The sequence below is a fragment of the Sceloporus undulatus genome, chromosome 7 (genome assembly GCF_019175285.1).
Source record: "Sceloporus undulatus isolate JIND9_A2432 ecotype Alabama chromosome 7, SceUnd_v1.1, whole genome shotgun sequence".
NCBI classification, from domain to species: Eukaryota; Metazoa; Chordata; class Lepidosauria; order Squamata; family Phrynosomatidae; genus Sceloporus; species Sceloporus undulatus.
This window is the reverse complement of record NC_056528.1, coordinates 11,497,856-11,520,993: the sequence shown is the minus strand read 5'-3', so window position 1 is coordinate 11,520,993 and position 23,138 is coordinate 11,497,856. Positions and strand designations below refer to the sequence as shown.

The following is a 23,138-nucleotide window of genomic DNA, read 5'->3' as shown; positions in this document are numbered from 1 at the left end:
GTTGTTATTATTATTATAATGTCACTTGCCCCTGAATACCTTGGTAGATGGAAAGGCAATAAATGACCATTTTAACATTTAAATAAATGACTCTTTTGATTCAATGGTGGGCAATGCAAATCACGGCGACTTGGAAGATATAGGTCCCCCTGGTTTTCATGCACCCAAGGCAGGCTTTTGCGGGGAATCCTTTTCCGTTCCGTCTTTGGTTTTGCATTCGGAGAAGACACACCCAAAAAGAAGAGCGCTTTCTAAAGGAAGTGGAGGAAGGAGCTCTCGGAGCATGTGCAGAGTGCCTCCTCTGCTTCCCAAACCATCAATTCCTCTTTTGCAACAAGGAGGAGGAATCGCCTTTCGCTCAGAGGAGCTTTGCCTGTTGAACTGCAGCAAAATGAAAGGGACAGAAAGGAAGCAAGACCCCCTTTTCTTCTTGTAAAACAAGTTTGTGGGAAAGAAAAGGGATTTATTCCTAACTTTCTCACCCAAAATCTAAGCCAAATGCTCTCAGAAACCGAGGCCATTCTGCACAGAAGCTCTCTCTCTTTTAATGATAATTATACACACACACTCTCTCCAGTTACGAAGTGATCATAGAGCGACCCACAAACAGCTTCAATATAAGCCTACAATTCTTAACGAATTACTGTAATTGACATAATTAAAAAAGGAAGGTATTTGCCATCTAGAAGGGAAGGGAAGGGAAAGGCCTGCGGAAATTCTCTGCTCAGTTTCCAGCATCCAAGGTTTATTACACTCCTTCCTTTTCCTCCTCCTTGGAGAAAATGCCTCCAGAAAAAGGGGCTGCCCTTGGGACCCAAAGAAGGAGAATAGGAGGCCTCTCTCTCTCTCTCTTTTCAAGGAAGGAGGGATGAAAAAGAATTAAGAGGGAACCTCCCTTTTGGCACAAGGAGCTCCCAGCAGCACTGGACAAGCCAAACTGGGAGGACTGGAAGGGAGACTGGGGACTAGAGCCCCTTCTATTTATGTCCCCAAAATGGAGCCATGCACCCGGTGCATCGACGGATGGAGAACATCTCGCCCCACATGACGCCAAGGCTCTGGGGTTGGCATAGAGAGAGAGAGAGAGAGAGAGAGGGCAGAGGGGCCCCAGATGCATTCCACTTTGCAAACCCCGGATGTAAGGACACAAACCTTAGATGCATTCTGGTTTGCAAACCCTGATGCAAGGACACAGACCCCAGATGCATTCAGGTTTGGAGACCAAAATGCTAGGACGCAAAACCAAGATTCACTCTGGTTCACAAACCATGATTCGAGGACACAAACCCCAGATGCATTCTGCTTTGCAATCCAAAAGCTGTCTTACTAACAAATCTGAGAAGTCCCATCCCATTCAGCAGGGCTTACTCCGGAGTAAAGGTGTTCAGGGTCCCATTGCAGAGTGAGGGAGCGCCTCCAAAGAGGAGGCAGAACACATCCAAAGGAAGGAGCCCCTCCATCCTCCAAAGTCCAGGACTTGGGCCCTTTCCCAGAGCAACAGACCCACAAAAATTCCTCCAGGGCTGGGGGCCATTTCCAAAGGCCTGGAAAAAGAGACCCCCCAAAAACTGGGGAAGAAAGGGAAAGGCGGACAAAGAGCCCCCTCCGCGTGGCTTTTCACCCCCCAAAGAAAAAGGGCTTCACAGTCTTTGGAGGCAGGCTCTTAATATAATATACGTTCTATATAAAAATATACATTTAAATATCTGTTCACATCTTTGCAAACACTTTTCTTTTTTCCTTTCCTTTAGAGAAACTGGGTTTCACAGCAAGATCTTTTCTTTCGACGTCTCTTTCCCCCCTTTTCCTAAACCTTTGCCCCCCCCCCAAGATCTTGGAACCTTCTCAGCACAAAACTACTAACTTCCAAGGCTTTGCATTTATGCATTTATTTATAATTAATAAAAAATAAATCCTGTCATAAATGTTATGACATTTTCATCGCGGAAAATCCATTTAGTAGAAAAAAGGAGGGGGAGGAAAGGAAGGAAGGAAAGGAGGAGAAGAAATGATGTGCAATATAGAAAAGATTCTGGTGGAAGGGAGCAAGGAGATGAGATTCGAACCCAGCTCCACGGAGAATCCCCAAAATTAATCCAGGCTGAGACCACTTTAACAGCCTTGGTTCAATGCTATGGGATTCTGGGAAGTGTACACTTCCCAGAATCCCATAGTACTGAGCCAGGGCTGTTAAAGTGGTCTCAAACTGGATTAGTTCTGCAGTGCGGATGCAGCCAAAGAGGAATAATAAAGTCAGTGCAACGAGGAAACAGAAAGAGGGGTCCTTGAATTCCTCCTGATCCCCCCCAAAATAAAACCTCTAATTCCCAAACCTCTAGAAAAGAGAAACCCCCTTAAAAACGCAACGCCCGCCTCTCTCTCTCACACACACACAATATATATATCTCTATATTTACACATCAGAGAGAGAAACCACAACAACAGACACAGACAGACACACGGATAAATAGACAAGACAGGGAGCCCCCCAAAAGGGTGGGAAATGCTTCCAAAAAGTGGGGAGGGGGCAAGGAGGACTCTGTAGTGCAGACCTGGAAAGGCGCCTCCAAAGTGGGGAGGGGGCTTCTGGCAAAGCCATTGGGACACAAAGCAGCAGCAGCAGCAGCAGCAAAAAAGGGGCTCAAGTTGCTTGTCAGCTTTTGGGGACCCCTTGAATTTAATGGGGGGGGTCTTAGTCCTTAGAGGGTCTCTTGAAATGCAGCCTGGAGTGACTTTAAACCCTCTTTGCACCCCCCCTTTTCCTTTCTTTGCAAAGAGACCAGATCTAGGAAGGGGGTCCCTTCTCAGCCCCCCCCCCAAGAAATAGGGGCCAAGCCCCCTTCCTTCCTCCCTTTCCTCTGCTGGGAAGGCCAAGATCCCTTCCAAATGGGGGGGGGGGGAAGCGCCCCAATTCTCCGTCTGGGGGATTAGGAATCTGGGGGGCACAGTCTGGGTTTGCAAATTAAAAGCAAAGGGGGGATCTATGTCCCAAGGAAGGGAAGGGTCACCTCTTTTCCTGCCCCCCAGATCTGGCTCTGAACCCCACTTTGTGCACTTTAGCCCCATTTTAGTAAGGAGAGGGAAACAGAGGTGTTTGTGGGGGGTCTTTTTGGGGGGGAGTAAAATGGGGGGCTGTTGCCTCTTGTGGGGGGACCCCTAAAACTGGAAAAGGGGGAGCAGCGAATACTGTGGAAGACGAACCGAGGTAGATGGAAGGCAAGGGAAGAGAAGGGAAACTTGGGGGGTTGTTGTTGTTTACAGTAAACCTCGACCCCCCCAAAGAAAAGCAGTCTGGACCCCAAAGAGAGACCCCCAACAACAACAGTTTCCCAGCAGCTTTGACATTTTCCTGGCAGTTTCCCCCAAATTCAGGCAGCATCCAAAGGGGGGGGGCGGCGTTTGCCCCTGTGGGGGGGGGTTATAAATGCGTCAGTCTCTCGGGGATCCCTTCAGGAGGATGGAGACCCCACAAATCTCCTCTCCTTCTTCCTCTTCCAATGGATGGCTCCACTTTTTCTTGGGTGGTGGACCCCCAAAAGGGGGAGGGTCTCTGGGTCTCCTGCCCCTCCCTTCGAGGCCCTCAATCCAGGGTCCGCAGAGGGACCCCCAAACTCTCCAGAAGGGGCCTGGAGGGGGGGCCTTTGGGGGAGGGGCCCGATCCTGGAGGCGAGAAGGGCCCGATCCTGTCGGGGGGTCCAGGGACAGGGCTCACCGGGGCGCCCCCCCTCCGCCGCCGCCGCCTTCTCCCGCCAGGGCCGGGGGGCTGCCGTGGGCGTACTTGGCCTTGGTGACCAGGTAGAGGACGATGTCCTGGTGGCCCCCGAAGGCGGCGATGTGGAGGGCGCTCCATCCGTCGCGGTTAGCCAGGCGGACGTCGGCGCCGAACTTGACCAGCAGCTTGACCAGCTCCAGGTTGCCCTCGATGACCGACTGGTGCAGCGCCGTCTGGCCCTCGGGGCCGAAGCTGTTCACGTTGAACTCGCAGCTCGACAGGCCCTGCAGCACCGACTGCACCGCCGCCGTGTTCCCCGAGCGCACCGCCTCCTGGAAACGCCGCTGCGGCCCGGAAGGACGCGACAACGAGGACGAGGAGGAAGAAGCCGCCGCCGCTGCAGGAGCCGGAGCGGCCGGCGAGGAGCCCGAGGAGGAAGGCGAGAGCTCCGTCTGGCTCATGGCGCGCCGCCCCCGGGGCCCCAGCGCGGCCCCAGACTCACGCCGCCCGCTTCCGACGCTCTGCTCCGGCGAGCGCCCCGCCAGGCCTTTTATAGCCCACGCCCCTGCATTTGCATAGGAAGGGGAGGGGCGTCATCGCCCGGGAGGCCATTGGGCGGCCGGGGAGAGGGGGCGGGGCCAAGGGGATGCCCAGGCCCTGCCCTCTCGAGGGGCTCCAGCAGCCAGAGCCCATCCTCCTCCTCCTCTTCCTCACGATCATTGTAGGCATTAACAGCCACCTCGCCTCCTGCGTTCTTATTATCATTTAATTAATTGATATTAATTAACATTTAATAATAATAACAACAATGGTTTTTAAAGAGAGGCTGGCCTGCTCCATGGGAGACCCGGGTCTCCTTGGAGGATGCCCTTCCTTCCATGGCTCTTGGTCCAGAGCCCGGTCCCCCCAAAAGACTGCTCTTCTTCCCGGCTCCCTCCCAGGCCGGGGCTGCTGGGGCCAACAAGGGCTGCCTTTGCTTCTGGGCCCCATTTGCTCAGAGGCGCCCCCAAACGGAGGGAGGTCGCTGGGAGGAAGGAGGCAGAAGAGGCCCGGCTGCTCTTGGCTGCTGCGGTCCTTTCAGGAGAGAAGAAGGGCGAGAAAGGAGGAGGAGGAGGAGGGAGCCCTGGATGCTCAATGGGGGGGGGGGGGGGGGGGGTTTTTTTATTTTTAGGGGGGGGGGGGGGGTGGGCGCGGGGGGGGGGGGGGGGGGGGGGGGGGGGGTGTCTTATTATTATTATTTCCAGGGGGTCCTTGGTTGTATCCGCTGGGGCTGGGCTCTGGGATCCCCCCAGGCTCTGCTTCCATTATGTCCAATGGGGTGTCTTTATCATTATTCCTACCGAGGGCCCTTTTGGGGGGACTGGTGTCCGAGGGGCCAAGAGAAAGAAAGGGGGGCAAGGAAAAGCCTTGGGGGAGGGGAGGGGGCTCAGCAGGGGAGAAGGGAGGCCAGGAAGGCCGAGGCGGAGACCCCAGTGCCTCCCCCAATCAAGCCCCCTGCTCCCAGCCTTGCAGCCGCGGAGCCCTTTGCAAACTCTGAAGGCAAGGGCTGAGAGCCATCCAGGACTCCTGGCTCCCCCTTGACTTCCATTCCCAGCCTTTTAGGGGGACTTATGGGGAATCCAATGGGGAGCCAGGAGTCCTATATCGGCCCCCCTCTCTCCTTCTTCCAAAGGGGTTTCCCCCCTTTCCCCCGATGCCACGCCCCCTTTCTCTGCCTTGACTTTCTGGGAAGGGAAGCCCAGGAGGGGCGTGGCCGGGGAGCGGGGGCGTGGCCGCCGGAGGCCTCATTAGCATGTGTCGAGGAGCGTGGGAAAGTCTCGGGCCTTTTTTCCCAGCGGCGAAGGGAGAGGGAGGGGGAGGGAGGAGAGGCTCCGGAACCCCCCACCTCTTTTCCCCACCTGTCAATCATCCAGACAGACAGACAGACAGGGCAAAGTTTTGCACACGTTTTCCAAAGCTTTTGCAAAAGCCCCATCTCTTGCTGGTCGCTGCTTGGGGAAGTTCCTTCTTTGCCTCGCCCCAGTCAGACACACTCGGTCTGTTCCATCCTTTCATCGCCATCCCAAAAGAAGGATGGAATCATAGAATCGTAGAGTTGGAAGAGACCACAAGGGCCCTGATCCAGTCCAACCCCATTCTTCTGCCATGCAGGAAATCCAAATCAAAGCATCCCCATTGACAGATGGCCATCCAGCCTCTGTTTAAAGACCTCCAAGGAAGGAGACTCCACTATACTCCGAGGAAGGAGTGGGTTCCACTGTCGAACAGCCCTTACTCTCAGGAAGTTCCTCCTAATGTTGAGCTGGAATCTCTTTTCCTGCAGTTTGCATCCATTGCTCCGGGTCCTAGTCTCTGGAGCAGCAGAAAACAAGTTTGCTCCCTCCTCAATATGACATCCCTTCAAGTATTTAAACAGGGCTTTCATATCACCTCTTAACCTTCTCTTCTCCAGGCTAAACATCCCCAGCTCCCTGAGTCGTTTCTCATAGGACTTTATGGTTTCCAGACCCTTCACCATTTTAGTGGCCCTCCTCTGGACACAGGGCTCCAGTTTCTCAATGTCCTTTTTGAATTGTGGTGCCCAGAACTGGACACAATATTATTCCAGGTGGGGCCTGACCAGAGCAGAATAGAGTGGCACTATGACTTCCCTTCATCTAGACACTATACTTCTATTGATGCAGCCTAAAATTGCATTGGCCTTTTTAGCTGCCGCATCACACTGTTGACTCATGTTCAACTTGTGGTCTACTTGGACTCCAAGATCCCTTTCAGACATACTTTCATTCAGCCAGGTGTCCCCCATAATCCTATATCTGTGCATTTCATTTTTCTGCTCTAAGTGCAGTACTTACATTTCTCTGTGTTGAATTTCATTTTGTTAGCTTTGGCCCAGCTTTCTAGTCTATTCAGGTCATTTTGAATCTTGATCCTGTCCTTTGGAGTATTAGCTATTCCTCCTAATTTGGTCTCATCTGCAAATTTGATAAGTATGCTCCCAATTCTGTCATCCAAGTCATTGATGAAGATGTTGAATAGCCCTGGGCCCAGGACAGAGCCCCACTGGACACCCCACTGGTCACTTCTCTCCAGGATGAAAAGGAGCCATTGTTGAGCACCCTTTGGGTTCGGCCAGTCAACCAATTACAGATCCATGTAACAGTTACTTTGTCTAGCCCACATTTTACAGTGGACCCTTGTTATACGCTGGGGTTTGGTTCCAAGATCCCCCGTGTATAACAAAATCCGTGTATGCTCAAGTCTCATTAAGTATAATGACATAGCAAAACGGTGTCCCTAATAAAAAATGGAACATCAAGGTAAGTTTATACTTTTTTGGAACATTTTCAAACCGTGTATGCTTAAATCCGTGTATAAAAAATCCGCGTATAAGAAGGACCGACTGTACAAGCTTGTTTGCGAGAATGCCATGGGAAACCTTGTCAAAGGCCTTACTGAAATCAAGATCTACTACATCCACAGCATTCCCTTCATCTACCAAGATGGTAATGCTATCAAAGGAAGAAATTAGATTTGTCTGGCAAGACTTGTTTCTCTGAAACCCGTGTTGACTTTTTGTGATGATGGCATTGCCTTCTAGATGTTCACAGACTCTCTGTTTAATGATCTGCTCCAGAATCTTTCCTGGGATTGATGTCAGACTAACTGGACGATAATGGTTGGGATCCTCTTTCTTCCCCTTTTTGAAGATGGGGACAACGTTTGCACTCCTCCATTCTGCTGGGATTTCTCCTGTTCTCAAAGAGGGTATTATTGCCAATGGCTCCGATATTACATTTGCCAGTTCTTTTAATACCCTTGGATGGAGTTCATCTGGTCCCAGAGACTTAAATTCATTTAGATTAACAAGGTGTTCCTCTACTATCTCTTTACTTATTCTGTCCTCTGCTCCATTATCCTCAGGTTGAGCCCCTTTGCCTTTTCTGAGAAGACTGAGGCAAAGAAGGTCTTGAGTAATTCTGCCTTTTCTCTGTCTCCTGTTAGCATTTTGCCATCTTCTCCACGCAGTGAACCTACCGTTTCCTTCTTCTTCCTTTTGCTGCGGACATATCCAAAAAAGCCCTTTTTGTTGTTCTTAACCTCTCTAGCAAGACTGAGTTCATTCTGCGCTTTAGCTTTTCTGACTTTACCCTACAAATGCCTGCTATTTCTTTGAATTCCTTTTTCGTGATTTCCCCCTTTTTCCATTTCTTATACATGTTCCGTTTCAAACTCAGCTCAGTTGAAAGTTTCTTAGTCATCCATCCTGGTTTCTTGAGACACCTCCCGTTTTTCTTTCTCACTGGAACTGTTTGAAATTGTGCCTTCAGTATCTCCCTTTTGAGAAAGTTCCATCCGTCCTGAACTCCCTTCCCTTTTAGTATTTCTGACCACGGGATCACACTCAATACTTCTCTAAGTTCACTGAAATCCGCTCTCCTAAAGTCTAGGATGTGTATCTGACTCTGCCTGGCTTCTCCTTTCCATTGTATAACAAACTCCAGGAGAACATGGTCACTTCCACCTAAGGATCCCACCACTTGCATCCCATTAACCAAGTCATCCTTGTTGGTTAGGATCAGATCCAAAATAGCTGACCCCCTTGTTGCCTCTTCCACCTTTTGGACCATGAAATTGTCTTCCAGGCAAGTGAGGAATTTGCTAGACCTTGAGGATTTGGCTGAGTTTGACTTCCAGCAAATATCAGGATAGTTGAAGTCGCCCATCACTACTACATCTCTCCTTTCTGACTGTGTGGTCATCTGTTCTAGAAAGGCATCATCCAATTCCTCAGTCTGACTTGGGGGTCTGTAGTAGACTCCCACCGTAACATCCTTGTTGTTTCCCTCCCCTTTGATTCTTATCCAGATGCTCTCCTCCTGACTTCCAGGATTTATGTCCTGGATCTCTTCTCTGGTGTAAATATCTCTGACATATAGTGCTATTCCTCCTCCTTTCCTGTTTGGTCTATTGCTCTTGAAAAGGTTATACCCCTCTATTTCCACATTCCAATCATGAGACTCATCCCACCAGGTTTCAGTGATGCCTATTATATCATATTTGCTTTGTTGTACTAGGAGTTCAAGTTCATCTTGCTTATTTCCCATGCTCTGTGCATTAGTGTAGAGACATTGCAGACCACGGGTCCCATTTACTTGCTGCTTGTGCAAGTTTATTTGCCTCCCACTGTTGTGTCCTTGCACTTTTTTCCTTGTTTCCTCTATGTCTGTATGACTATTTTCACCATCCCTTTCGCCTTCCTTGTCTCCCTTTCCCACGGAACTCAGTTTAAAGCCCTCCTGATCAAGTTCTTGAGACTGTCGGCAAAAACATTTCTTCCAACTTGCGTGAGATGCAACCCGTCTGTTGCAAGAAGTCCCTCCTCATGGAACCGCAGCCCATGATCGAAGAATCCAAATCCTTCTCGGCGGCACCATCTGCGGAGCCAGTTGTTCACATCTGCTATTTTCCTCTCCCTTCCTGGACCGTGCCCTTCAACTGGCAGAAGAGACGAGATGACAACCTGTACATCCATTCCTTTCCGCTTCCTACCAAGCGCCTCGTAATCCCTTCTGATGTCCTGAAGGCTGTGTCTTACAGTATCGTTGGTTCCCACGTGGACCAAAAGGATGGGCTATTGGTCAGTAGGCTTGATCAGTCTTGTCAGCCTCTCTGTCACATTACGGATCTTTGCACCTGGAAGACAACACACCTCTCGAGATTCTTGTCAGGCCTACAAATCACTGCTTCTGTACCCCTCAGCAAGGAGTCCCCCACTACGACCACACGCCTCCTCCGAGGCTTAGCAGCGGCTGTTCCCTTGAGTGGGACTCTCAGGCTCCTCTGCTCTGTCCCTGAAGTCTGTCCATGCTGCTCTTCTTCATCCTCCTTGATAAGGGAAAGAGCTTCGAATCGATTCTCTAGCTGCAAGCTCCCCGAACAATCCCTTCTTGGCCAACTTCTCTGTGTGACATTCCTCCAGCTGTCTGCCTCCTGTGTAGGTGAAGTGACCTCCTCTGCCCCAGCATCTTCCTCTGCATGGTTCTCATCCAAGATCGTTAGTTCTGTTGTGTCCAGGAAATCCTCTTGTTCCCTAATATGCTGAAGTGTAGCTACTCTGGACTCCAGCTGCTGCACTTTCTCCTCCAAGAGGGCTACCAACTTGCACTTGAGGCATGTGAAGTTCTCGACTTCTGTAGGCAAGAAGAGAAACATCCCACAAGAGTTGCAGGTGACTGCAGCAGATCCCTCGTTGTCCATACTGCAAAGTCTTTAGTAATGACGATAACAGTCAATCTACTGGGAATACTACTTTAAAGGAATGTCCTGGCTGCTATCTTACACTTAAAGGCAAGGTTCTGTTTCAATATCTGATTCTAACCCGATGTCACTTGAGTAGAATTGTTGAGTTAAAGAAAATTAAAATTCTCTCTGGCCGGACTGTTCTGGAAGGTGTTCTATAAAGCTAGTCTGCTAGCTCCGCCTCCTTGTGACTCACAGATGTGACTCACAGAAGCTCCGCCCCTTCAGCAACAAGCACACGGTCTCAATATGGCTGCCCAGCTGCTCCTCTCCTTCTCCTCTCTCTGGCCGGACTGTTTATTTTGTCCCTTGCCGAGATGGAGGTGCTGGTTTGGGTGCTGCATCCCCATTTACAGAGAATTTGGGGATGGGGGGGGGGGATTTTGAGACCCTTCTTGGTTTTGAGCCATGCTGGGTGGAATCGGCGGGATTCTGGGAGTGACTTTGTCTGTGGATGCTTTTATCTAGGGTCCAAACTCTGCACCCCAAGCTCTGGGTGGGTTTTGAGGGTCTGTGCAACTGTCCTGGGGTCCTTGGCAATGGGGCAGAAAACACACACGCACACACACACACATATATACATAGATCAATGCACACAGAGACACTCTTTGTGGCCGCAGCATTCCAGGATATGAAATGGGACAGCGCCATAAAAAGAAAGCATAAAAGGCCCCCATTGTGGCCTTAACAAGGGTTAAAAATGAGCAGGAACTGCGCCTCCCAGTAACCCCTGTCGTCTCCTCTGATGGTGGAACGGGAGATGGAAGAAGCCCTTCTGATAACAGAGAGATAACAGAGGGTTGGATTAAAGGCCCAGGGCTCTCCTTCCAGCCCTTGGGGGCTTTATGGCTTCCCAGGAGCCGCTGCCAAGGCCCTCATCCCCAAAGGGCTCCTCGCCTTCCCTTTCGGCCCTGGGAAGGAAAAGGGGCTCCAGACCGGTGGCCTCACAGCAATGTCTCCAGACATTGCTGGACTGCAACTCCCATCAGCCCAAGCAGTTAGCAGGGTCAACGGTGAGGGTTCTGGGAGCCGCAGTCCAACAGCATCTGGAAGGACACAAGTCACCCCACTTCCTCAGCCTAGACCAACATTGGCTTTCCTAAATGTTCCCAGGTCCCAGAGGCCCCCAGCGATTATGGCCACTGGTCAAGGAAGGCAATGGCTGAGGCTGGAGGGCCATCCCTGGGGAGTGCCTGAGTTGTGGGTCCCTGCAGGGCAGGGTTTGGACTGTGGGGCCCCCCGGGTCCCTTCTAGGATCCTACGAATCCCTGGCCAGAGGCTCATTAACCCTGGCAGTGTTTTCGGTTCCCTGAGACCCACTTTGGCACCTTCCAAGGTGCCAGCCCTTTGGGGGTCCAGACTCAGGGAAGAGCCCCAGGCTACCTTGCCTTGGAGCCCCAGCCCCAGAGACCGGCAGGAAGCGGACTCCCAAAGCACGGCCAGTGCGGCCCTCTTGGGCAAGAGGCTCAAGGAGGACCAGGGAAGTATGCCGCCACGGCTTCTGCCCCTCCGCCACAATGCCATTCCCAGGGGGCCGTGGGGGTCTTCCTTCCCCAAAACACCACAAGGAACCTGCTTTCCCCCTTCCCTGCATTGCATTAATTCAGAAATGCAATTTGGGCAACCCTAGGAAAGGTGCAAGCAGTGCAACCTGAGGAAGGGAGCATTTTGGAAGAGTGTGCAATGTTAGACATGGGAGCAATGGAGGGGAGTTTCCTGGAGGGCAGAACTGGGGGCCCCATTGTGCCCCCTAAAGCTACCCCTCTGGGACCCCGGCTGCTTCTCCTGAGCGGCTTTGGACTCTTGCCATAGGCCCTGAAGAAAGTGTCAAAGAATTGCCCCCCCCCCCCCCCTAAACGTTAAGGCCCAAACCAGCACCTCAGTCTTGGCAAGGGACAAACTAGCCCATTCTTCAAGGGGCAGAATGGCACGTTTCACACCCAGCTCCTCCCCAACCAGGGAAGGAGGGGAGAGAAAGGGTTTTATGTGCATGGTATTGAAATGCCATGATCCTGAGGTGTTGACAGATTTCAGCGTCTTCCTTTCCACAACTTCAGCCTGTTTGCTATCGGCTGCATTTCAAAGAGTAGGAAGGATATTAGGACCGGCTTTGCTGAACTTGCGCTCCCAGATCCAAGAGCCAGAGCTCAGAAGGTTAACCTTTCAAAGCAATTTATTCCTATCCTTCAGTTGGGGGCTTACAAAATTCATGTGTTGTTGTCAACCCCTTAACAAGATTTACAAGAAGCTGGCTATCGCTTTGGGTTCAGCAGGAATGATCCTGGAAGAAAACATGGCAAATGCCTGCCCCGTTGCCTCTGCAAATGAATGTCTTCCTAACCTAACTTGGAGAAGGAACTAGAAATGCAAGGGACGGGATTTGCACTCAGTGCATTATGTTTAAAAAGAAATGCTTTCTTTAAATTATGGAGAAAAGTAACCCAAGGGACTCATTCCAGGCAAACAAATTACCTGGTAACTCAATCTCTGGTTCAGTTTATATTTGCAGACTATATAACCCACGTTTGCTGTAAACGGTTCCCAAGTTCAGGTACTTCAGAGTGAAAATAATCTTAGCCAAGAGCCCCCTGCCGCCCACCGGGGTCCTCCTGCCCCTCTTGCCCCCCCCCGGGTCAGACCTGCTGGCCGTAGATGCTGCGGCCGCCTTCTGGGGCGTCCAGCACCTCCTTGAACTGGGAGACCAGCCGCCCAAAGTGGGACCCTTCCCAGAAGACCTTTCCACAGTCGCTGCAGCAGTAGAAGCAGGTCAGGTCCTCCTTGGACAAAACCCCGGCCGGGATGCCCTTGGTCTGCAGTGGACGTCCGCTGGGCAGCAGGGCCAACTCCGGGTCCAGGCCAGACTCCTCCAGCCACTGGCCGGCTGGGGGGCTGCAAGCGGGCAGCCGGGAGGCGAGTTCGAGGCTGGCTTCATCCAGGCATGGGCTGGGATCATCCACAGATCCACCTGAGGAAGAAAACGAGGGATTCTGAGCTCATCCCAGCAGTGGCTTCACGGTGCCCAGGCGTTGTGGCCCCATCCCCTGCAGCCCCCCAAGGGCAGGAAGGAGGCCTTTGCACCTAGATTTTGGCCAATGATCTTCTTGGGGGTCTCTGATCAGAGGCTGCCTTGTTTTTATTCTCATTGCACTCTTTCAAATGCTCTTTAGAGCCAACATGGTGTAGTGGTTTGAGCGCTGGACTATGACCATGGAGGCCAGGGTTCGAATCTGTGCTCGGCTCTGGAAACCCACTGGTTGGCCCTGGGCAAGTCCCACTCTCTCAGCCTCAGAGGAAGGCCATGGGGCAAACCTCCTCTGAACAAATCTTGCCAAGAAAATCCCGTCGGAAATGACTTTGGACGTGCAAAGTATATTTGCAATATACTAAGTGCCTCTGCTATGTAGTAGCTACGCATAGGCAAAGCTTTGCAGCGGAGACAGTGAGAGAGGATTCAGGGCAGCAATAGTACAGTCAGCCCTCCGTATCCACTGATTTCTTATCCATGGATTCAAGCATCCACGGCTTGGAAATATTCATCTTCCAAAAAGGAAACCTTGCGTTTGCAATTTTGTATAAGGGACACCATTTTGCTGCACTATTGCATTTAATGGATGATAAATGGATGGGTTTTAGTATCCATGGTGGTCCTGGAACCAAAACCCAGTAGATACCAAGTAGTAATAGCAATAGTAATAGTAATAGTAATTGATACTGAAGATGAAGATGAGTGTGAAGAGGATGAGGATGGTGATGTTATGCTTCCCAATTTTGGGGGGTGAGTTGGGGTCCCCGCTAACCTCATCTGCCCCCTCCCTCCCTCCCGGTTTTTCCTCCCCAAATGGAGGGTCTTTCCTTCCCAGCCATGGGTCAGCCTCCTTCCCCCTCCTCCTTCCCCCCCTTTGCATCCATTTCCCCAAACTCTCTCCCTTCTTCTTCTCCAAAGAAAACCCCCTTTGTCTCCTCTTTGCAAAGAGGAGGTGACCTTTTGGCAAGAGTGGGGGGGGGGGGGGGGGGGCGGGCACATTTCTGGCCCTGGCCCCAGGCGGCCCTTGCAAATGGGGCAGCAGCAGCAAGAGGCCTGGCTTGACAGGCCTTTGAAAAGGGGCTGGGGGTGGCCCAGACCCTCCTTTGAAGCCTTTCTGCCTTTGGGGTCCTTTGAAGTGCCAGTGCCGCCCAGAGAGGGACCCCTGGATTCACGGGCAAAACAAAGGCCCTGCCCCTCCAAAGGGGGACCCTGGCCCCCAACCATGAGCTTTCCCTCTAGGTCCCAAATTCCCAGCATTGCAAAGGGCCAGAGGCGGGACATGGTCCCCCTTCCAAAAAGACCCACACCCTTTTCGCTGTGTCCTTTGCCTGCTGCCCTTTGCTTTGAAGGCTGAATCTCTCTTTCTAGCCTGAAAAACCCACAAAAAACTCTCTCTTTCTACAGTTTTGAAAGTTTTACGTTTCTGAAATGCCAGGAATTTGGGAGACTGAAGGATTTTTTTTTTTCCTTCTGGAAGGGCACAACTCTTACTTGGGGGTCAATGCACTTGTTCCCCCCCCCAACAGGACTCCCACCCGCCAGGCTTTTCTTCCCACCAACTTAAAAAGCTCCCACTTTTTCATATTTTATTTTTATTTTAAAATGCCATTTGTATCCTAAAATGCTCTTCAAAAAACACCCCACGGAAAGCGATCCGGACTGCTCCTCCTGGAGCACCCATCTGGGCAACCGCCACCTCCTCCTCCTCCTCCATCCCCAGCCATTGGGGTCAACTGCCTGAAGACCCTCTGAATAATAAGAAGGCCTTTGCCTTTTGGATAATGCCCTTTTCTTGCTCCGTAGGGCCTCTGCCTTTTGTATACCCAAAAACCTGCTTTAAAAGACACTTACGCTCATAAGGGAACATGCAACTCAGCACCGCTTCTCAGCATTTGCTAAAGTTGCCCCTAGAATCCTGTTGTGGCAGGAATAGGAATAATGCTAGTCTGTTTTAGCACTGAAAGACATAAAGCAACCCAAGCAGCTTTTTTTTGCAACTCTTTAAAGGACCAGAGCCCAAAAAGCTGATTCAGAAGTTATTTGGGACATTTTAAAAGAGTGGGATGGTAGAAGTTTCATCCAGACTCGCCAGTTTAAGACTTCGGAAGGCATGGATGCTCCACTGCCAGAGCGCTGTGTGCCTTCTTTTAAACAGGACCTTGTTGTTACTAGAGGAGACCCACTGAGTCCATGGGATTTGCTTACATTCGGACCCAAAACTGGTCTGCTCTTGCTGGGATCACCGGAGAGCATCCAGGCCTTTAGCGACCCATCAGGACTAGTGATGCTGCCTTTGCATCATCTACAATTATTACTTTCTGTTTGCATGATATGAATGAAAAGGACTCTTTTCTTTTAGGTTTCCTTTGCTAATTGTGCATAAATGGCCAAGCAAGGCCACTCTGGCCACCGATGATGCTCAGGTCTTGTACTTTATTCTGATTTGTCCATTTATGGGGCAGGCGAAAAAGAACTGTATCCCATAGATGACCAGCATTCCCACTGAAGGTCCCCCACTGACCCACCCAGGAAGACCTCCACCTAGTTTCCCCATCTTCTGAGCCTTTGCTGCCTATAGATGTGCATTGCAGCCCCTCTCTGTGTCCATGAGGACCAGCAGCTTGGTCCATCGGAAACCCAAGTTCAAGTCCTCAGAACCGCCAGCATCTTCCTTGGCAGGAACTGTGCTCGGAGGTGGGAGTAGGGAGGAAGGAGGGAGGCCATAAAACCCTTTTGCCCGCTTTTGACATCCACACCCCGGGAGCATTCTTGGAAGTACAAAGGTCCCTGAGAACCTTCTCCTTGGCAAGAGATCGCGCCTGATAAGGGAAAGTTACGAGCCTGAGAAAACCGGCCTCGCTTGCAGCCCCCGGGATCCTGGCAGCTCCTGCGTTGCCTTGCAAGGAGGCCCTGCTGCCCTCCCTCCGCCATTTTGTCCCTGAGGCTGCTCACGGGGATGCTGGGATGGCCGGTCCTTGGACTGGGGCAGTTTTGCTTCAGGCCAGAGAGTGCAAGAGAAGGAGAGATACCCTCTCCTCCGTGGGAACCTTGTGGGCAGGATTTGCAAAAGTGGTCAGACTCAGGAGTGACCAAGAGACCTAGCCTCAAATGCAATGCAAAAGAAAATGGGGCCACATCTGCACCCCACATTATCCAGGTGCAGGAATAGCAGGGAAGGAGGGACGCAGCAGGTAAAGCCATTCCTAGAAGGTGCAGCAACAGATCCATTCAGACTTTCAGATCCTAGCAAGCTGTATCCTTTGCTAGCTGGGGCTCAATCCTTCAAACTGGGAAAATTGCACCCTTGTTTCTGGACAGGAGATGACCCAGGAAAAAGGAGCCAGGCCCTGAGATCTGGCAACCCTAGCTTCACCAGGTGGCCTTTGTGGCCCTTTCTGGCCCTTCAAGGCTGTGGTTCCACATGCCAGGCTTTTAGAAAGTGCAAGAGGGATGTTGGCTATTGATGTCTTTGCGCCTTTTGGTTGACCGGCTAATAGAAGCCTTGCTCACTGGATGGCCAGCACAGCTACCCCTGAATGTCTGAAGGGGAGGTTGTGGAAGTCACGCTCTCCCCAAAAGAGGGTCCCTTGCCCAGGCTGAGAAAGAGGCTGAGGCCCAGGAGGTGCCTTTGTGAGATGAACCCAGGACCCTTCCCCCATTTCCCTGCCTTGCTTTGGGGCCACCAAAGTGGGAGCCTCACCGACTCGGCTGCCGGCAGATCTGCTGGGGCTTGTTAGCGATTCCTGGCCAAAAAACAGGAGGAGGAGATCTTTCTGGATCCAGAAAAGGAGAAAGAGGAGCGGAAAATCTTCCCAAATTCCTGGGGTTGGGGGACCCACACAGAGCCTTCAGGGGAAAAAAGAATCAAGCGAGTAATTATTCAAGTGAGTCCTTTAAGAGCATGCAAGAGCACTTATTTTTCCATACCTCATAATAGTAGTAGTAGTAGTAGTAGTAGTAGTAATAATAATAATAATAATAATAATAGGGAAAGATTGGGCAAGGGAAAATACAGGTCAGGGACAGATTCCAGGAGGAGCAGTTGTTTATTCTTGAGCAAAAGTGGCTTCAGGCAGGCCCAGGTTCGAATCCTGGCTGATTCAGTTGCCTCGCTCTTTCTCAGAGTCATGTATGTCAGAGGGATTTTGGAAGGATAAAAACTGGAGGGAGAATGGGATTACTATTTATTCCTCACTCCAGTAAAAAGTGGCAAAAATGCCCCCGACAACTTGAGTCCTCTGGACTCAAGCACAGATATTTACCAAGTGGCAACTTGAGATGTTCTGCTGGGAAAATGCAAACAAACCAAATTAGTCTCAGCAAATTACGAGGGGAATCTGGCCGCTGGTGGTCACTTCTGCAAAGTGACCGTTTGACCTGGTGTGGGGCGAAAGGGATTCTCAGGCCCCAGCCAGCGGCCGAGCGGCATCTCAGGATGAATGAATGAGAGGAATGGATCTGGTCCCCTTTCCTGAGGAAATTGTTCGGAAGCCTTTCAGATGAGATGGGAGCCACGCTTGTTCTCCCCCGTGAGCCGCTCCCGAGGTAAGACCATGGGGTTCAATGGCTCCTTATGTGTGGGAGGAACAGGGTCCATTTTGGGGCCCACTAGCCCCAGAGGAAAACATGGCAGCCCTTCCCAGAAGTCCAGTTACCAGAGAGACGTGGTGAGATTTGCACAATGTCCCTGGTGAAGTTAGAGGGGTGGCATGATCTCCCAGAAGGAGAAGAAGAAGAAGAAGAGATTGGGGGTCTCAGGAAGAATGGCTGTGGATGGAAAAAGAGGGGAGGGTCTTGCCCCTGCCACCCCAAAAACAACTGCCGCCTGGGGCTCTCCCTTTCGCATGTCCAAGAGTAGGGCCAGCAGACGGGCCCACTGGGCCCATGGCACCAAGGCCCCTTTGAGGCCCCTTTAAGGCCCAAGGCATGGGTCAACTCTCTGGGTGGACAGCGGGCAGCTTCCCATCTGGCCATGGCTCTAGTGTGGAAAGGAGCGAAATCCCTGGTGAAAGATCACCGCAGCGGCCCATCGTGCAAAACCTCTGAAGGGTTCACACTTTGCTTCTGCCACCATTGCTCCAGGGAGCCCCCAAAGAAGGGGCTTGTTTAGCGGCTGTTTCCTTTCTGTTCTTTCTTTCTTTCTTTCATTCTTTCTGGGGGAAAAAGGGCAGAGTAATGCAGGCCTTTCACACTCTCCACCCTCGTCCTCCTCTCTCTCCTCCTCCTTCTTTTTTCCTCTTCTCCTTCTTCTTCTCAGCCCCTTTTCTGTGAGAAACCTGTCAGACCAGCTGGGTCAGCTGCTGCTGCGGCTGCAGCTGGGAGGCTAAGGAGAAACAGCTTTCTTCCAAAGGGAAGGGAGAAAAAATCAAGCTGAGAGGGGAGCAACGGAGGGGCTAGGGAGGCAGCGTTTGGGCTGCAAAAAGGAGGAGAAAATCATCTAGGCACCTCTCTCCCTGGTTGGATTCACCCCTTCTGAGAAAGAAAGAAAGAAAGAAAGGAAAGAAAAGGCCTCCCCAGCTCTCCATGCATTCATGGTTAAAAGGAGTTTTCGTCTGGGGCCTTGTAGCTTTGCAATGAGGAGGGGAGCAGAGACCCCCAAAACTGGCAGAACCCAAAGGCAGACCCTGACTCTGGTTGGGCTGATAAAATGGCTCAGTTAGCCAACAGATAAGTTTATATTTTAAAAAACTGGGGTTCTTTTTTTAGGATGACACCGAACTAGGAGTAGCAGCTAATACTCCAGAGGACAGGATCAAGATTCAAAATGACTAGAAAACTCGGCCAAAGCTAACAAAATGAAATTCAACACAGAGAAATGTAAGCTACTGCACTTAGGGAGGAAAAATGAAATGCACAGATATAGAATTATGGGGGACACCTGGCTGAATGAAACTACGTCTGAAAGGGATCTAGGAGTCCAAGTAGACCATAAGTTGAACATGAGTCAACAGTGTGATGCGGCAGCTAAAAAGGCCAATGCAATTTTAGGCTGCATCAATAGAAGCATAGTGTCTAGATCAAGAGAAGTAATAGTGCCACTTGGTTCAGCTTTGGTCAGGCCCCACCTGGAATACTTAGGGAGCTGGGGATGTTTAGCCTGGAGAAGAGAAGATTTAAGAGGTGATATGATAGCCCTGTTTAAATATTTGAAGGCATGTCATGTTGACGAGGGAGCAAGCTTGTTTTCTGCTGCTCCAGAGACTAGGACCCGGAGCAATGGATGCAAACTACAGGAAAAGAGATTCCACCTCGACATTAGGAGGACCTTCCTGAGAGTAAGGGCTGTTCGATAGTGGAACACACTCCTTCCTCAGAGTGTAGTGGAGTCTCCTTCTTTGGAGATCTTTAAGCAAAGGCTGGATGGCCATCTGTCAATGGGGATGCTTTGATTGAGATTTCCTGCATGGCAGAATGGGGTTGGACTGGATTAGGGCCCTTGCAGTCTCTTCCAACTCTACAATTCTATGATTCTAAAAATTCTCTGAGACTTGATAAGAGAGGAAACAAATTCAGGGATAGCTGTGTTGATCATGTAGCAAAATGCAGTAACATCCAAAATCCATCTTTCTCAGCCTTGCAATGGGAAGACTCTGGAGAAGATGGTTCCAATCCCCGCATGGCCCTGTGCGCCTGGCCTGGCAACCCTCCCAAGGGCCAGAAGCTTGCTTTGCCTTTTGCAGAGGAGAGCTTCCAAAGGGGGCCCTAGGCTTTTATCACTGGAGCAACCAGGGACCCTTCCTCAGCACTGTTCCTGCGGCTTCTGCCTGGAAGTCCCTTCTCACCTGTTGCAGCCTCAGTGGCAACGCTGCCATCCGCGGCGGACCCTTCGCCTGCCCAGTGGCCTCTTGCTTTCATCAGGCGCGCCATCGTCTCTTTGGAGACCTTCAGGTATCTGTTGCAGTTGCAAGCCTGAGCAGAGAAAGGAAGAAACCCACCGTGAGGAAGAGAAAGAAGAGGAGGAGGAGGAAGAGGAGATGGTGGTCAGCAGAGCCTCCTGGTCCTCCTCTGCCACCATCACCATCCTCCGCCTCTGGCCCAAATGTGCCAAACCCATGAGCCAAGATTCCATTTTGCTCCAATTCACAGGTAAGCCCCAGAGGCTCACCTGTCAAGGGATGGCCAACCCTTGCTCTCTTTGCATGCCTTGGAGGAATTTCTGACTCCCCAAAGGGTTTCCTTGGCCAGATTTTTTCAGAGGAGGTTTGCCATTGCCTTCCTCTGAGGCTGAGAGAGTGTAACTCAACCAAAGTTACTGAGTGAATATTTGTGGCTGCGCAGCAATTTGAAGCCTGGTCTCCCAAAGTCCCAGTCCAACATTCAAACCTTTGCCGCATACTGGCTCCTAAAAGTGTATTCTGGGGAAGTTTGCCACCATGTCCTTCCTCCGAGGCTGAGAGAGTGTGACTAGCCAAGGGCCTGACCACAGGCCAAAGTACAACACCAGGCTGGCTTCATGTTATCAGCCCTGCACTGTTTCTTTGTTTCATTAAGTTGCACCACTTTCTTTGTTAAAGTAGTAAGTAGCAAACTATATCACCTTTGATGCTACAAGAAGTAACAACAACAAATGACTTTCTGGGGGTTGCAACAGGGAATAACTTAATTGTAAGAGGAAAGTTGCTTTCCAGGAGCTGCATGTTTCTCTGAGGATGGCTGGGACCCAAGGCAAGCCCCAGTCTGGTCCTTTCAGGGCTCCTGGAGGCAATGCCTTCATCCTACTATTATCTCAATACCAGCAATGCAAGGGAGGCAAAGAATATCCAAAAATATTCCTGACTCGGATGTATCCAGATGGCCTACAGAGGAAAATACCAAACCACTAGGTTTTCTGCCTCTGAACACAACAGTGTGGTGCAGCGGTCTGAGTGCCAGACTACTCTACAAGAACAGATGACCATACATTCAGAAAGGAGAGATGTAGTAGTGATGGGGGACTTCAACTATCCTGATATTTGCTGGAAGGCAAACTCAGCCAAATCCTCAAGTTCTAGCAAATTCCTCACTTGCCTTGGAGATAACTTCATTGTCCAAAAGGTGGAAGAGGCAACAAGGGGGTCAGCTATTTTGGATCTGATCCTAACCAACAAGGATGATTTGGTTAATGGGGTGCAAGTGGTGGGATCCTTAGGTGGAAGTGACCATGTTCTCCTACAGTTTGTTATACAATGGAAAGGAGAAGCCAGGCATAGTCAGATACACATCCTAGACTTTAGGAGAGCGGATTTCAGTGAACTTAGAGAAGTATTGAGTGTGATCCCGTGGTCAACAATACTAAAAGAGAAGGGAGCTCAAGATGGATGGGAGTTTCTAAAAAAGGAGATACTGAAGGCACAATTTCAAACAGTTCCAGTGAGGAAGAAAAATGGGAGATGTCTCAAGAAACCAAGATGGATGACTAAGGAACTTTCAATGGAGCTAAAATTAAAAAAGGGACATGTATAAGAAATGGAAAAATGGGAAAATCACCAAAGAGGAATTCAAACAAATAGCGAGCCTGTGTAGGGCTAAAGTCAGAAAAGCCAAAGCACAGAATGAACTCAGTCTTGCTAGAGAGGTTAAGAACAACAAAAAGGGCTTTTTTGGATATGTCCGCAGCAAAAGGAAGAAGAAGGAAACGGTAGGTTCACTGCGTGGAGAAGATGGCAAAATGCTAACAGAAGACAGAGAAAAGGCAGAATTACTCAAGACCTTCTTTGCCTCAGTCTTCTCAGAAAAGGCAAAGGGGTTCAACCTGAGGATAATGGAGCAGAGGACAGAATAAGTAAAGAGATAGTAGAGGAACACCTTGTTAATCTAAATGAATTTAAGTCTCTGGGACCAGATGAACTCCATCCAAGGGTATTAAAAGAACTGGCAAATGTAATATCGGAGCCATTGGCAATAATACTCTTTGAGAACAGGAGAAATCCCAGCAGAATGGAGGAGTGCAAACGTTGTCCCCATCTTCAAAAAGGGGAAGAAAGAGGATCCCAACCATTATCGTCCAGTTAGTCTGACATCAATCCCAGGAAAGATTCTGGAGCAGATCATTAAACAGAGAGTCTGTGAACATCTAGAAGGCAATGCCATCATCACAAAAAGTCAACACGGGTTTCAGAGAAACAAGTCTTTTAATATATATATATCTTTATTAGGGTTTTCTATAATATATATTTAACATACAGCACATAAAAAACATGAGAGAGAAAAAAAAACATCATACATACATACAAATATATAGATATACAGTAACGAATTATATACAAGTTTTCCTGTCAATACTTTAAAACAGAACTCGGTTTCCTAGAGGAGAGGGGACATGCTTATATCAGGCTAAATTACCTAATACATTTATGGTTCTAAATCATAGTTAATTCATACAAGCTTATTATAAGTGTGTTTTTAAAATTAACAGTTAACTAAACCAAAGTTTGCTTCAGTGTTTTCATTGTATAATTATAACGAATATATATATCATTTCATCTTTTCCCTTTTTACCAGATAAATTTAGAAATTAAATTTTCATTATTCATGTACAACATAAGAGGATTCCAAATCTCTTTGGTTTTGTTCCAGGCCAGATTTTTCATAAAGCAAGTGAGTTTATCCATTTCCATATAGTCAAGGAGCTTCATGCACCAATCCTCCCATGTTAATTGTTGTATAACCTTCCAGTAAGTAGCGAACAAAATCCTGGCTGCTGAAATCATATAAAAAAGTAGCTTGCCATATTTCTTTTCCAAATTAACATCCAAAATCATATTTAACAAATACATTTTAGGATCTAGAGGAAGTTTTTCATTCAAGATCAGTTGTATTCTATGATGTATCATATTCCAATATTTTTTAGCATAGTTACAAAACCACCACATGTGGATAAAGGAGCCGGAGGCATCTTTACATTTCCAACAGACCGGGTTCTTACTCTTATCTATCTTAGCTAGTTTCAGGGGTGTTATATGCCATCTATTCTGCATTTTATGATAATTCTCTCTAATTGCGATAGAGGATGTATATTTTTGTCTCACATTCCAATTCTTTTCCCATTGCTCAAGCGGGATTGCCTCTCCAAGAGCCTGCGCCCATTTTATCATTGTTGGTTTAATTAGGTCTTCATGC

At 49.7% G+C, this 23,138-nt stretch overlaps 2 protein-coding genes across 10 annotated transcripts in view; both read right to left on the bottom strand.

Moving 5' to 3' along the window:
* Window positions 1-523: 523 nt before the first annotated feature.
* Window positions 524-4,848, bottom strand: LOC121937208 (NOTCH regulated ankyrin repeat protein). Its single transcript, XM_042480188.1, has one exon. It carries the CDS (start codon window positions 4,171-4,173, stop codon window positions 3,709-3,711), a length of 465 nt encoding a protein of 154 aa, XP_042336122.1. The 5' UTR covers window positions 4,174-4,848; the 3' UTR covers window positions 524-3,708.
* A 7,322-nt stretch (window positions 4,849-12,170) lies between these two features.
* EXD3 (exonuclease 3'-5' domain containing 3) overlaps window positions 12,171-23,138 on the bottom strand; it is a 58,865-nt gene continuing 47,897 nt past the window's right edge. For 6 of the 9 annotated variants that reach the window (XM_042478486.1, XM_042478483.1, XM_042478481.1 and 3 more), the window contains 2 exons: window positions 19,823-19,949; window positions 12,171-12,980 (listed from right to left, as the gene is read on the bottom strand). In XM_042478486.1, the coding sequence (XP_042334420.1) occupies window positions 12,649-12,980; window positions 19,823-19,949 (459 nt within the window). In that variant the 3' untranslated portion in view covers window positions 12,171-12,648. Of the gene's footprint in view, window positions 12,981-16,740; window positions 16,887-19,822; window positions 19,950-22,197; window positions 22,720-23,138 lie in introns of those variants that run through there. The other 3 variants (XM_042478488.1, XM_042478489.1, XM_042478490.1) reach the window with 3 other exon arrangements.